Source organism: Meleagris gallopavo, chromosome 25 (assembly GCF_000146605.3).
Source record: "Meleagris gallopavo isolate NT-WF06-2002-E0010 breed Aviagen turkey brand Nicholas breeding stock chromosome 25, Turkey_5.1, whole genome shotgun sequence".
Classification (NCBI taxonomy): Eukaryota; Metazoa; Chordata; class Aves; order Galliformes; family Phasianidae; genus Meleagris; species Meleagris gallopavo.
The window spans coordinates 868,509-881,079 of record NC_015035.2 but is presented as its reverse complement, the minus strand read 5'-3'; the positions used below and the strand labels follow the sequence as shown (position 1 = coordinate 881,079).

General features: G+C 42.4%; 1 protein-coding gene across 2 annotated transcripts; it reads right to left on the bottom strand.

The window, feature by feature from the left end:
- Nucleotides 1-841: 841 nt before the first annotated feature.
- STX12 (syntaxin 12) lies at nucleotides 842-12,565 on the bottom strand. 2 transcript variants are annotated; one of them, XM_019622782.2, is made up of 10 exons: nucleotides 12,452-12,565; nucleotides 9,672-9,741; nucleotides 8,655-8,754; nucleotides 7,241-7,378; nucleotides 6,749-6,792; nucleotides 5,223-5,294; nucleotides 4,801-4,906; nucleotides 4,244-4,316; nucleotides 3,999-4,081; nucleotides 842-2,295 (listed from the first exon to the last, which is right to left on the bottom strand). In XM_019622782.2, the coding sequence occupies exons 1-10, from the start codon at nucleotides 12,561-12,563 to the stop codon at nucleotides 2,203-2,205; spliced, it is 891 nt and encodes a 296-aa protein (XP_019478327.1). In that variant the 5' UTR covers nucleotides 12,564-12,565; the 3' UTR covers nucleotides 842-2,202. The 2 variants fall into 2 exon arrangements, with proteins under 2 accessions (XP_019478327.1, XP_010721571.1); XM_010723269.3 differs by lacking the exon at nucleotides 5,223-5,294.
- Between the last annotated feature and the right edge of the window lie 6 nt (nucleotides 12,566-12,571).

Sequence of the window (12,571 nt, the reverse complement as noted above, 5' to 3'; positions counted from 1 at the left end):
GGTGCCACAGCCAACCTGCCGTAGAACGCCCGGCTCTGGAGAGAAAAGGGCACGGAGGTTTGGAGCGCCACGGAGGCGATCAGGGGGCTGGAGAACCTCTCTGTGATGACAGTCTAGGTCTCTGCAGCCTGGAGAAAGCTCGAGGGGACCTTAAAGGACCTGAAGGAAACTGGGGAGGGACTTTTTATAAAGGCAGGGAGCGACAGGACGTGGTTTTAAACTGGAAGAAGGTAGAGTGAGACTAAGATTAAAGGGGGCTGCAGCACCTCCCCTACGAAGACAGGCTGAGGGAACTGAGGGAGTTCAGCCTGGAGAAAAGAAGGCTGGGGGTGACCTCAGTGCAGCCTTCAGTACCTAAAGGGAGCCTACAGGCAGGAGGGGAATCAACTCTTTGAGAGGGGAGATAACAGCAGGACAAGGGGAAATGGTTTTATGTTGAGGGAGGGAAGATTTAAGCTGGATGTCAGGGGGAAGTTCTTGACAGAGAGCAGTGAGGTGCTGGAACAGCTGCCCAGAGAGGCTGTGGATCCCCGTCCATCCCTGGAGGTGTTCAAGGCCAGGTTGGATGGGGCCCTGGGCAGCCTGGGCTGGGATTAAATGTGGAGGTTGGTGGCCCTGCATGTGGCAGGGGGTTGGAGCTTCATGATCCTTGAGGTCCCTTCCAACCCTGGCCATTCTGTGATTAAATTATTTACTGTGAGAGTGTTTCATGCTGAAAAATCACAGACTGCAGTGCTACATTGGAAGAAATGCTGCTGGTGCTTCTATAAAGCAGACTTACAGAGGAGTCTGCAATCACACTTCTGGCACTGTTTAAGCTGCAAGAGAAAGAAGCTCTGGCAAAGGCTTTTAAAAGTGTTTATTGATAGTTATTAGACGGAATGATGACGCAGTAGTGCAAACCAATGTGCAATTGGGAGAATGCCCTCCCTTCCCAGCTTTCACATTTACTTTATTACACAGGAGACATGGAAGAAGGATTAAATACAAAATGGGTCAGTACGGTGCATTTACCACACTACATTGGGCTTGGGACAGGTTACTGATCCCTCAGTGCATGTCAGTTTAGAGCTACAACAAAGCAGGGAGTGACTGCTACGTCCTGACCAGCTCTGTGAGCAAGACAGCTAGAAGCAGCAATCCTTAACTTGCACATACATCCTCAGTCTCAAAACCTTAGCACTTTGCTCAGCCAATTTCTGCACTTTGTTTCATAAAGAATGGAAAATAACAGACATTCACAAGCCACACAATATTTACTGATACATTACAATAAGCTTCAAGAGTCCTTCAAAGCAGGATTTCTCCTAACACACATCTGTCTTGTTTACCTGTAAGCTTAGGTGCCTGCTTCCTCACCTTTGCACCATTTTCTCCCTGAAAAATCAATTAGGAGCAAGAAACTCAACTTGTATTTTAGTGCTTTGAGAGTCAGCATTGGAAGAGATTTATTTGTCCAATAATAAACCACCAGCTAGTTTCTTCAATGACATTGCACTGCTAGATAGGATGTCCTCAGACTTAGAGTATTCAACTGGTGCATTAAAAAAAAAAACCCACAACCCCAACCATGCACAAAAATTAATAAAAGCAATGGGTCTCAAGGATAAACTAACTGTTCCTAAGCACACAGTGGTTCTGATCATCATCCATGCATACTTCTTGCTTCTCAGATCTGCAGATCTCAGATGCTACATCTTTCTCTTCAATTGAATTTAGAACCACAGCCACCCAGAGACCAATAAAACCATGGGGCAGATACTGGAGACTTGAGAAACTGCTGGATTAAGGTAATGAAAGTCAGTGTTGTGCCCTCTTTGAATGTCGTTCTTATTCCAGTCCAAAGTTATCTGTACACATAAAAAGTTAAATTTCTGCCACTTGCCAAAAGAAATAAGACTTTTCCAATTATTGATCACACTTCAGCATACAGTTGGGACAGGGAATAATACATTACAGAAAGCAAAACCACAAGATGTTAGTTACATAAAACAATATAATTTGTATATAAAATGATAAATACTGTCTCCATGGTTCACTAATTCCAAATACTAGTTGTCTGCACATTAGTTGCTAATAACTATTACTAGAAGTAGTTCCAGCTTGTGCTCTCTCAGGGTGGTTTCATTTCCAAGACTAGTCTGCCTGTTCGTGCTGGGGAAAAATATTCTCAGCAATGAGACAAGGTTCCATGTGAAGATCTCACTTTGCTGTCCACCAGATAATTAATCCTAAGATTATAGAAGCCACAGCAAGACCAAGAATCAGGATACAGATCTTCTTACGGGATTTCTTCTGAAGAAGGGAAAAAAAGAACCACTGATACCAAGAGCAGATGAGGAAGAAAAAGCAAGTTTGCCAGTTCATGTTACTAAGTTTGGTGAATCAGAACACTCAATACCCATAATTATTCAAGGGAATTAACAAGTACCGTTTATACAGTTTCATATGTTCCTTAAAATAGCATAAGCCACAACTAAATGTTTTTAGTTTTAGGTCTAAGAAATGCAATTAAATCAAAACGTAACAAGTTCTGCTACTCTAGGCAAATTCAAAACGTTACTTCAAGATAACTACAAACAGGGAAGTTGACAACACCTAATATACATTTCATGCTAAGGTCTGCCACCAAGGCTGCAAAGGAAAGCTAAACATCTCTAGCTATTCGGATTTTCCAGGTAAAACAAATGAAAATGCCATTCCTGTGATACAATCCCCCCCATAGTCTGGTGCAAAGATAGTACTGCATTTCTACAGCTTAAATGATGTAGCATACAGTTACTGTACTTAATTTTACAGCTTTGATCAGCTTCTTCATCATAGGAAGCTACAGTCTGTCCACATACACTGAGTATTTTTAACTTCACATGATGCTCTGAGTCTGGTTATATATAATCACTTCCTTCTCTGTCTAGAAAAACACATCTAATACGTGCCTAACATACCTGTCTTGGATTTACTGCCAGCTCCAAACATTTATAAATACTACCTGCTGCCAGGAGCCAAAAAGCTACTTTCTTCTCCTTGCAGTTAAACAGCACTGGAGTGTAAGGCTTTTCAGCATCTCAACACTTAAGAGCATCCAATTTTTTAATCTTGTGTGGGAGCAGGAACCTTTTTCCTCACAGAATCTGAACCAACAGTCACAACAACCACAGGGCAGATGAGGTCAGAAGGCACCTCTGGGTCTCTCTAGTCCAACCACTGCTCAAGCAGGGACACCCAGAGCACACTGCCAAGGACCACATCCAGACAAATCCTCCAAGGAGGAGAATCCACAGCCTCTCTAGGCCAACTGTTCTGGTGCTCTGTCACTCGTACAGCACAGAAGAGGTTCCTGATGCTCAAAAAGGACCTCTTGTGTTCCAGTCAGTGCCCAACGCCTCTCACCCTGTCACTGGGCAGACATTTCCACCAACAACAATATAAGAATGCTACGGAAACCACGAGCATCATAAAAATGATTTAAGCAGCAGTGAAAACCAATGCAGAAGAGCTGACTGGACAAGCAGTCAGATTACAGGTTGGAAACTGAGCAGTTAGAAAGGTGCTGCAAATCTTGGTCATTGCGAGTTTCCTTAGTTTGGGCAAGGATTTTATTTTTTAAGAACTTTATTTTTGTCCAAGTTCTTACATGAAATCTTGGCTTAACTGGTATGTTTACAAGATGGCCACAACATGCCAAACTGCTGTTAGCAAAACCGTTCAGCTCTCCCCTGAGAACAAAGACAGCTAAACATTTAAACCTGCTGAGAATACCTAGATGGAGGAACAGACTGACTACACAACCTCTGAATTAGAAGGCTAATTTCAACAGAATGTTCTTGAGTCAACTGCTTTATCTATTCCTTTGAGCACAATTCTGTGGGAGTGCCAACTTGCATGATCTGTTTTTAAAGGCCTGTTTGGTGTGCTGCAGTCCTTAGCATCTTGTTAGGGCTGTACCATTATTGGTACTCACCTGTACACTGACAATAATGCAAGCATACATAATTTACCTGATAATAGGCAGCTCTCTGTAACTGCTCACTGGCTCTTTCCACATGAACTTCTGCACTTTCCACATTTGCCTCTATGCTATCTATGGAAAAATAAGAGAACTTATAAAATAATTCAGATTGATGACTTAAAAAAAAAAAAGAATACAATACTTTTTGTACAAAATATCAGAAAAACTGAACTACGCAGGCAGAACGTGCAACCGAACTAGAAAAGAAGCTCCTTATTATCCAAACACACTTACCAATCATATCTCCTTGGTCATGAATCATCATGGCTAAATCCTTAAATATCTGATTGACATCCAAAATGTCGGCCTGAAGACAAGTTTGACAAGTTACACAAAACACTGGTTACAGCTTTTTTGCAGCCTAATTCTTAGTGCCTCTTCAGAACATCACTCGAAATAACTGAACAGGTACCATCACTCACTGACTCAGGTGACTCGATGTTGCTATTGATGGAATTTGGGATTAACAAAAGAGCTTGCAATATCCTCACTGCTCGTTATTTCTTTCATGTCACTAGCAATTAGCAGAGTAGGGAATTGAGATGAACCCTGTCACGAGTTGCTCCTACCACCTGTGAAGGCCCACCAGTGAACACTGGAGGAAAATAAACCTAGTCTCCTTGAACTGGAGCAGGGAGATTCATCTTGGAATCAACCCCCTCTACAAGGAACTGTCCTTTACCTTCAGGTCTCCTCAGCCCATCTCATTAGATAGCACTGCATGAATTCTTTGGTTTACATCCTAATATTGTTAACTATATGTTAACATAAGCACAGGATCTACTCTTCACCTCTAATTGCCTGATTGCCGTTTCTCTTTCTTTAATAAGCTCAAGATCCTGTTCAGTTATTGCCACATCATCTTCTTGAGACTGCATTTGATTCCAGTCTTCACCACTGTGAAGAGAAGGAAGGAAAGTGAAACATTTCTTTCAGCATAGGAATATTTTCTCACTATGATTACACTGAATCACCAGGGTGTTAAAGTTGAAAGGATTCCTACAGGACAACACCAGCCTTGCAACTAACTGCAGACTTATGACAACAATTACAAGTGAGAACAATAATAGGGACAGACCAAGAAAAGTGAAGAAACTGAAAAGCATACATGCATAGGATAGTTTGTGCTAGGATGTGACCATTACCTATAGCATTATAGAACAGGCCTTATTGAGGTTGCTTTTTTTAAGTTTGTTTTTTAAAATATCTGTACCTTCCTTTCCTCTCACCATCCCCCACAAAAAGGGGGGAATCAATCAGGGTGAAAGTCTTGATGGAGAGCAGCCTGCAAGCACAACATTATCAGATCAAAAGAACACCTGACAAGCATCTTGGTTCTAAGATTCTCACTTGCTATCTGCCATTTCGGGATACGAAGAAAGTTTGGTATTTTAATTCATTAATCTAGCAAGAACTGCAAATTAAGTCCCACATCAAGAGAGATATTTAGAAAAATCTCTGCATCACAGTGCACACCTACCCTGATGACAGTACTTCATAACTGCCACGTAAGTGACACACACTGATTACAGTGAAGGCAGTACCAATAACACAAAGTCTACGTGTCCAGCACAAAAGAGTTCTGGGGTAAAATCTCCCTCTTCTTCTCAGAGGCAAGCGTATCTGAAAGCACTGTAATACACCCAACAGGCATGTTGTGACATAACTCTAAGGAGTCAGTTCCAAAGGCTCCAAGTGCAAAAAGAAATGGCAATAAACTACCTGACTAGATCAGATACAGCAGAGACATTCAGGAATTCAGCTGAGTTGACAGTAGAATCCCCAGGTGTTTAAGGCACAAGTGTCTGACGTACAGCACATAAGGACAGTTTTAAATGTGGAGCAGATGCTCCTACATCTCACTGAGACGAGGGCCTCTCCACAAACAGGTATTTATGTGGTACCCCGTGCATTAGTGAGCAAGACTTCAAACTCATCACAACATCTCCACAACTGAACAATTCAGCATGTGGAACCACAGGACTAACAAAAAGGGACGCACACCAAACAGCTGATCAGGGGATGAGACATCTAAGATAGGTGCCTTGATTTAGAACATTACAAGGTTTATACAGATAGGGCCAACATATTTCATCCTCCATTTTTCAGGCATGCATAGTGGAAGCTGACACAGTAATCACAAACACTTTTGCAACGTCTTGAGTTCACCTGACCCACACTGTGGAGCTGATGCACCATTCTGCAAACTCATCTGCTATGCAGGCACAAAGTTACTGCAGAATCTATATATGTGCCTGATATTTTATAGTGGTGTTGACTATGCATGTTCTGGTATCAATTATTATCTCAAAGGCTTCTGAGTTTAGAGCAGTCTCACCCACTACTTTGTAATGGCTCCATCTAGGCTCATAGATAACACCCAAACTCATGAAAGAAGTATGGAGTATTTTCTTGGAAAGAGTTTTGTGACAGAAAACATGTCTGGTAATCTTGTGCTCACAGTCCAGAACACCAGGAGTTCCAGCTACCTCATACTAGGGACTGAACTATTCCCACTGGGACAGTAATCAACAGCCTACATTTCAGCAGAGTCAAATACTGGCATGCACTTTTTTTTTTATTAAACACTGTATATTACAAACACTGTACTTACTCACTGCGTAGCATCTTTCTGCTTTTCATTCAGCTGAAAGAGCCTTGCCCAAGCTACAATATATCTACAATCATTTTAATAATGCATAGGTAAGAGTGTACCCCAAGAATGCAAGAAGCTGTTACCTATCAAACGAAACAAGCTGTTCTTCTCTGAACCGCTCATCAGCCTGGAATAAATAAAGGAGATGTTAATATTTCAGACTACCAGAACTACTAACAAGCACAATCAACAGGAATATCCCGAAGACAAAGGCATATGCTGACCAGAGGGTTCTTTGCCATTGTCTCTTCAACTTTCAGATTTAACCTAAGGGAGTTTAAGCCAGATTTAGATTCATCCTCAGATTTAATTTTAAATTCAGACTGTTTTTGCAAATCAAAGGCAACTGAAAGGCAAAGACAAGAGTCTCTTCACTCAGATCGTTGATGTATCATCAGCATATCAAGATGTTTGCCTACTAATTACGACATCTGGAACAGCAAAACGACCTACTGAGGCCTCATCTGCGCTCAGTGATGGATCAGCAGACAACCATGAAGTCAGTGGGCAAAGACAAGATCTCTGAAATGATTTGTAGTCCACTACATCACAACAGAATGCCTGAAAATACTTACAGAGATACGGGAGCCAGCTCTTGCCCTTGCTACAGTCTCTTTTTCCTTCTCTGACACTTGCCTCTGTACTGCCTGGAAATTATTTAAGGCTGCAGAGAAATCATTCATTAAACGTTCTTTCTGAAGCCTCTGTTGACGCTAAGGAAAAAAACAAACAAACAAACAAGCATTCAGATATTGCCATTCACGTTACTGTAACCATCAGACTCTCCAAAACAGCATAAAAAGAAAAGTAAATGCTAACATTTAAGTGATCTTTTGTTTCCAGCATTCTGGGGCAGAAACTGGAGAACAAAAAGCCCATCATACTTTCACGTTATACCAAATGCTCTGTGCTCTACCTGCTGTGGAACTGTCCTGTGCACGTTCCCCTGGCGTGTTCCCTTTATGTTGTGACACCCCATGTATGGAAAACAAGAAGTTGGGAAAAAGACCCAAGGACAATCAATACCACAGCTGATTCTTACACTTTCCAGTACAGAGATTACCAATAGCCCTCTTAATCTGTAGACTCTCTAGTACTTTCAAGAAGTTTGTATGAATTCAACAGATACGTCAAAGAAAAATAATATATACATTTTCAATGAGATCTTGCTCCTACAGATTTCAACTGGACTGCTTCAGTGGGCTTCATTCACTTCCAGAAGTCAGTGCCACATTCAGCAACGTGCACGTGACTGGACTCTGCTGACCAGAGCGAGATTAACTGAAAAATACTTTCTGAACAAACACACAAAACACTGCTGTACTTACAACTGGTATTTAAACCTTTAGATAAAGAATTGGATCTACTAAGACAACATCTGCTGATCCATACCCACAGATCATCATAACAGCATCACAAAAGCAGATAAGTCAGCACTGCGGCAGTGATTTAAAGTTGGAGTCTTTTGCCTTCACAGCACAGGACATCCCTTCCCCACAGGAAGGGATGTCCCGGAAGACTGTTTTGCCAGAGACAAAATCATAAGCATTTCCTCAGCAGATTTCTTTAAACGTGAGCAAGCTGAGTCAGCTCCTTCCCTCCTCCACCTTCAGTTCAGGCCATAAATCCCATGGATGGAAAAGTTTTTTGGTGCAATCACATTCAGCTTGCACCGAGTTTTTATCCAAAAACATGGTCTCGCATCACCAGACTGCTCTGTAAAGAAGATTATTTTTTCAGAAATAGAATTACATACTCAGCTTTCCCCAAGTTTTAGAGCTATTTGCTGCTGATAAATGTTCTCCCCCCCAGCGTCATACAGTCAGGATGTAGCTGGCTTAGTTTGTCTTCCCACTTCAACAACTGCCTTCATTGCAGAAAGCTGCTGTCTCTTCAGCTGTGCCAGTTTAAGCTCTGTGAAATTGCACTCTAAGCCAGCTTACCAAGTAAGCAATTTAAAAAAAACTCTAGAAAATTCTACATGCATACCTGTTCAGAAGCAGACAGAGGAAGCGGCAGAGACCCCAGTTCTTTGAGATACTCATTGGTCTCTTTGGCCAAGCAGTTTGCAGAATGCTGTAGCTGTTGTCTAAAACAAAGGTTCAGAAACAGTTACACAGGTTTCTTCCAAAAAGCAACCTGAGCATTTCAACATTTACAATAATGACCAAGTAAGGTTTCTGAGCTCACACATCTTTAAGGATATTTTTCCCTAAGAGAATAGAAATGTACTCCACATGTAGTGTGCACAGTGCCAGCCATCACAACTGATGTATTTACGTGAAAAGCAGCTACTACAAAAGATGAGGATGTTGCATATTGAGATTCAAGGTGCACTCACGTGAAAGATTACAGAAAAACCTCACTTCTAACATTTCTTACTCCAGAATTTATTCTCTCCGTAACATTCTATTTCTCCTTTTCAAGCTGGTATAAGATGCACAGACTCCCTGTACAGTCTCTGTAGGAGATATTATAGACTGTACCTATTAAAATGTTTTCTACACTGTTCTCCATTGGCTCATTGTGAAGTTATACATTGCAATTTGGCTGCCAGAGAGGATTGCTCATCTTTCCAGCACCTCAAATTCTTCTGTATTAAAAGCTGTCTTCCCATCAAATACAGGCCTCCCTTGCTGTTCTTCTAGGTTGCCCTTTTGTGAGGGCAAAGTACCTAGTATGACATGCATTTCCTTTAAACCACAAGAGAAGCTACTAGGGCTACTCCTCAGAACAGACAACATGTGGCTAATATGTTACTGCTCTTTTTAGATTCTATATACCATGTTCTAGTCAATCTTCCTCAGTAGTTTTGAGTGGTTTCTCTGAAGTCCTACAGAAACACCTTAATATGTTCACTAAACTACTTAACACATCTAGTAACGTTTGGTTTGTAAGACTACATTAAATTTATGCAGTAAAGCATTTCTCCAAATAACTCACTTCTTCTAAGAATAAAGGTAAAAATAAAAGAACCTAAACAACATTTACTCAGTTAACACTTACAAGTTTTCCTGCAGCTTGCTGGAGTCCTGCTTGGTTCCCAGCTGGCTCATCAAATTCTTTATCTGAGCAGCTGAAGATAAAGAGACCACAAGATTAGTAAGAGGAGTTCTAGTGTATTTTATCCCTTCTTTAAGGGGTTCTTTAAGAGCTTCTCCAATGAAGGATCTCTCAATATTTTATTTAACTCAAGCTGGTAACACAACACTTAGACTTTGCCTTTAAACATCCCCATTTAACCATGGTCTAGCTCACTAGATTAACGTTCAGACAGAAAGATGATAGATTGGCCTTTGGGATGCGTAGGCTACACTATGTACCTAAAAGCTTGCATGCTCCTCTTCCTCAATTTTCCTAAACCAACAATAATTTTTTGTTCCTACTAACCACGCTGTTTCTGCATCTTAGACAATCACTGCCAGAACTACTTTATTTAAGAAAAGAAAACCAAATAATCTGTGTTTTGCTACTCCTGATAGACAGAAGCTGTTGCAGTACTGGTAAAGTCTTTCAGGCACAGCAGATAGAGCAGTGTTAGCTTACATCAATCTTAAACAGATTGTAGCCAAAGAAGTTCTAGCCATCTCCTATCTTCATCCACAGTTCCTCTTGTTCAGACGCTGCTTATCGTGCAACCACCAAACCCTTACCATACCTGCAAAGCAACCACCCCTTCCCCTCTGCCTCAGGAGGCTATGTTTGAACAGATCAGCAAGCTGGCTTGCTGTATTCAGCAGCTGCACACTCCTTAGCATTAGTAAGAGATGCTGGGAGCACCATGTAGGACAAAACCTGATGGGTTCCTAGCAATCATGAAATCATATCCATGAAATCAAGCAGCAAGGCAAGAGCAAGAAGCATCAACTTAACATCATTCTAAAGGCAGCTGAGTGTCAGTGAAATAACAAGAAATACTTCCAGTTCAGTGAGATCCTACTGGTGCAATTCCTGCTTTTAGCCCGGAGCAAAACACTGCAGTTGATGAAATGTATTGCTAAAGAAACATCAGATTCCAATGACAGACCTCTCTTCTAAAGTGAAGGGAAACTGCTTATAACAACAGCAATTCAGCCAGGGCTGCAGTATGATTCAATCAGTAACTAGGCAAGAATTCTGACTTCTGCATACAGCATGATGCATTTCTGGTTTCTATGAGTCCATACAGCGAGGAGTTGTTTAACAACTTCTAATGCAACAAGCTGAACGCTGCTTTCAGCAAGCAAGATTGCACTAATCTCACAAATCTATGAGCCACGTGCAGGTCCAAAGAGTTGACAGCCAAGTTAAACTGACAACACACAGACCACACACTGTGTGGACATCAAGGACCAAGCAAGTGGAGTTTGTGCTACATCAAGATAATCTGTGTTATTTATTTTTCCCTCCTTTGAGGGCATGTTCTTGTACAAGTCCCATTGCCATGCCAGGCAGTGTGCTTTCCGTTCTTGTCTTCACCAGTTTCCATGATTTTCCATACTTAGCTTATTTCATCCAAAAATAATGCACAGAACCTACAGAAAACGGCAACAAAGCAACACAGAGGCTGGAGCTCTTCACCTTCATTTTTTGGGCACTGAGCACACACATCAATATGGAAAGTCCCTTCAGTTAGCAGCTTTCAGTCTACAAATCCTTTCGATTTTAGGCGCAAAGCATTCCACACACATACTGTTATGCACTTCACATTACTTACAACATTCAAACCTCCCTCTGAGTGTTTAGGTAAAACAACAGCCTTGCAGGCAATAGCTTTGCCAGCTTGCTCCAGCAGCTTTCTATACACTTGTGAGAAGTGCTACTTCTGCTGAGTTTTCTAAAAGAAATGAATACAACCCATCTGTCCCCACTGTTTGCTGGCTGCTTTTTCCTATAGGGAAGAAGAGGAGAAATGAGGAAGTGCTCAAGGTTTCTGTATGTCTTTTCTCCAGGCCTTTTATCAAATACAGGGTACAGCTAATTACTGTAACGGTAAGTCAGCTGTTCTGTGTGTTCCCACCCACCTTGATAGAAGCTGTAACACATTTGTTTCATCTGAAATTGGCAGCACACCGAGATAGGGCAGCTGCTGGTCATGAGACCAAGCAATCTTGTGCTAAGAGGAAGAGGAGCTGAACTAATTAGAGGAGGAAGCTCAGAGAAAACACACGAAGAAAAAGAGGCAAGGCAAACAAAAGCCACATTATCTGACAACTTCAGGAACAATTTAACAGGCAGCCACACCAAGAGGAGGCAGAACAGCTTAAGGAACGCTTACAACTTGTGAAATCAAAGTGGAGCAGCAGAAAATCACTGAGGTTGGCAAAGACCCTTGAGATCACGCAGCCCAACCACCCAACTACCAGCAGTTCTGCCTACTAAGCCACGTCCCCAGGCAGCACATCTGCACAGGGATGGTCAGTCACCCCATCACAGTGCCCAAGCACTCCTGCGGAGAAGCTTTTCCTAATATCCAACCTGAAAGATCCACCGGCCGCATTCAGACGACCAAAGACACGGCAGCAAGATCCGGGCAGCTGGTTCCACCTTTAGAGAAGGCAGCATCTCCGCCAAGGGATCAATCACTCGATTGGAAACGATTCCCTCAGCCAGTGGCAGGGGCTCAATACCCGGATTTCAACGACTACTTCACGACATTAACTGCCCTGTGCCCGACATTAACTGCTCTGTGCCATGACTCTATGACCGCCATGAACAACTCCACGACACGAACTGAACAGGTCTGCAGCCGCCCCGCCCCGCCCCAGGCCCACCAAGGAGCCCCGGCCCGCTCCTCCAGCACTCACTGTACTGCGCGATGCGCTGCACGTTGCCGCTGCATGTCTGAATGATAGCACCGAAATCCCGCGGCGGGGCCGTCGGCCCGGCCCGGTAGGGATCCAGCGGCCCGTACGACATGACCGGGT